The sequence below is a fragment of the Nannospalax galili genome, unplaced genomic scaffold (assembly GCF_000622305.1).
Source record: "Nannospalax galili isolate Female #2095 unplaced genomic scaffold, S.galili_v1.0 scaffold139, whole genome shotgun sequence".
Taxonomy (NCBI): domain Eukaryota; kingdom Metazoa; phylum Chordata; class Mammalia; order Rodentia; family Spalacidae; genus Nannospalax; species Nannospalax galili.
Window position 1 is genome coordinate 673,111 of NW_008345884.1, and position 1,837 is coordinate 674,947.

At 40.3% G+C, this 1,837-nt stretch overlaps 1 protein-coding gene across 4 annotated transcripts in view; it reads right to left on the reverse strand.

Annotated features, from left to right (window-relative positions):
* Positions 1-1,837, reverse strand: part of Ugt3a2 (UDP glycosyltransferase family 3 member A2) — a 24,720-nt gene that overhangs the window by 12,316 nt on the left and 10,567 nt on the right. For all 4 annotated transcript variants that reach the window (XM_008842067.3, XM_017800334.2, XM_017800333.2 and 1 more), the window contains exon 3: positions 982-1,096. In XM_008842067.3, coding sequence (XP_008840289.1) covers positions 982-1,096 — 115 coding nt within the window. The remainder of the gene's footprint in view (positions 1-981; positions 1,097-1,837) is intronic.

The following is a 1,837-nucleotide window of genomic DNA, read 5'->3' on the forward strand; positions in this document are numbered from 1 at the left end:
AAAAGAAGAAAAGAAGAAGAAGAAGAAGAAGAAGAAGAAGAAGAAGAAGAAGAAGAAGAAGAAGAAGAAGAAGAAGAAGAAGCAGCAGCAGCATGGGGAGAAAAAAACAAGGCACACATATAAAACATATGACCAATAATTCAGGGTGGCATGGGCTAAGTGTCAAATGAGGAGGATATAGCAGATCAAGGAGGGAAGGAGCTTGGTTTACCGCCCTGCAGGTGGAAGAAGGCTTTGGAAAATGTCAGACCATCACCTCAACTACTGAGTCAATAAGAGGGGTCTGAGGACACTGAAATTAACCAAGACAGACATGTGTCTTTCCTGTTTGTGTCTAAAATGAAGGTGTTATGTGCTTCTTTCTATTTCAGATGAAGCAAAAGGAGTCATCTTCAGGTCTCTTTTGTTCCAGGTTGAGTGCTCATAAAAACAGTGGTCAAGGATTCAGTTTCTACAAGATCAGTGTTCACAAGTCCTCTCCATTCTTAAATATGTTCAAGGGAGGGAAAACAAGGGAGGGAAAGATAAGCAGGGAGAGGTGCCTCTGATTCCCCGCCAACAGTGAAAATTGAGGACCCTATCCCCATTTTTGTGTTGGGGAGATTGTGAACAGATTAGCAGTGAAATGCAGAAAGGAACTCCAGAAGGAATGATATTCACGTCCATATACTGAGTGTAGGGATGTAAGGAACAGTTCCTAGGGATTATTCTGGTGTTCTGGGTGATGTGGTATGCAGTATTCATTTATTTCACCCACCCATTGTCTCCTCTACACACACACACACACACACACACACACACACATACACACACGTACACACAAACACACACACATACATACATACATACATCTGTCCATCCATTTCTTCCTTCCTCTTATCCACATTCCAAATGTTCATGCATCTACCCATTCATTTATAAAAATGGAATAGTGACTCTTATTTTCAATAAATAAATAGATAAATAAATAAAACAAATTACCTTCTAGCCAAAGCTTCCTCCAAAAAGAAATCAAAATACTTGTTAAATTCTTTCTGAAAATCTTCAGGTGGAATCCACTTAATAAATTTGTATGACTTCTCTTCTTCTTTGAAACCTAAGAAAGCATCAGTGAGTTTTAAGACAAGTCAAATATGGTAATATTAGCATAAAATTTCAAAATGTGTGTATTCTGATGACTTTATACTTACTTGGGGGTTATTTTTATCTTGTTTTGTTTCATTAAATCTGTAGCAAGAGCAGCAAGTGCTTTTAACCACCGAACCATCAGTCCTGATACTCATGGTGGAGGAATACCCCTGATGGCATAGCCTAGGCCAACCTCTTCCATGCGTTCCCATGACACAGTGGTACCATAGGCTGACAATGAAGGCTTTAACACATGGGCCTATGAAAGCATTTGTCCAAGCCATAGCACCAGGTCAATAAAGGAGAACCTTTACTCATACCAACCCCTTCTCACCATTAAAAACTCAAACAAATCATCCTCCCTTGGTCTCTTAGGCTGTTTTTCTTGAGAGCCATATTGGTCTTTTTAAAATTCCTCTTTATAAGAATGGTAAACTTCGCAATCCTTCTTAATTCATGTATGTCTTCAACAGTCATGACATTCAAACCAGGTTCAGGATAGGTTAATATACTGTTGGGGAACCCTGCTGTTAGGGTTACAGTTTCTCCATGTCCGGATAGCTCTGAGAGGCTCGGTGCCTGATGGAGAGACTCTCCTTTTCAGCAGGGGGCCTCCTGCTCTCTTCCTGGCTCACTTTGAAAGTGCCGCCAAGTGAAGATGCCTGGCCTTATCTGAAATATGGCCTTTAGCATAGTTACCTGAAGTAAA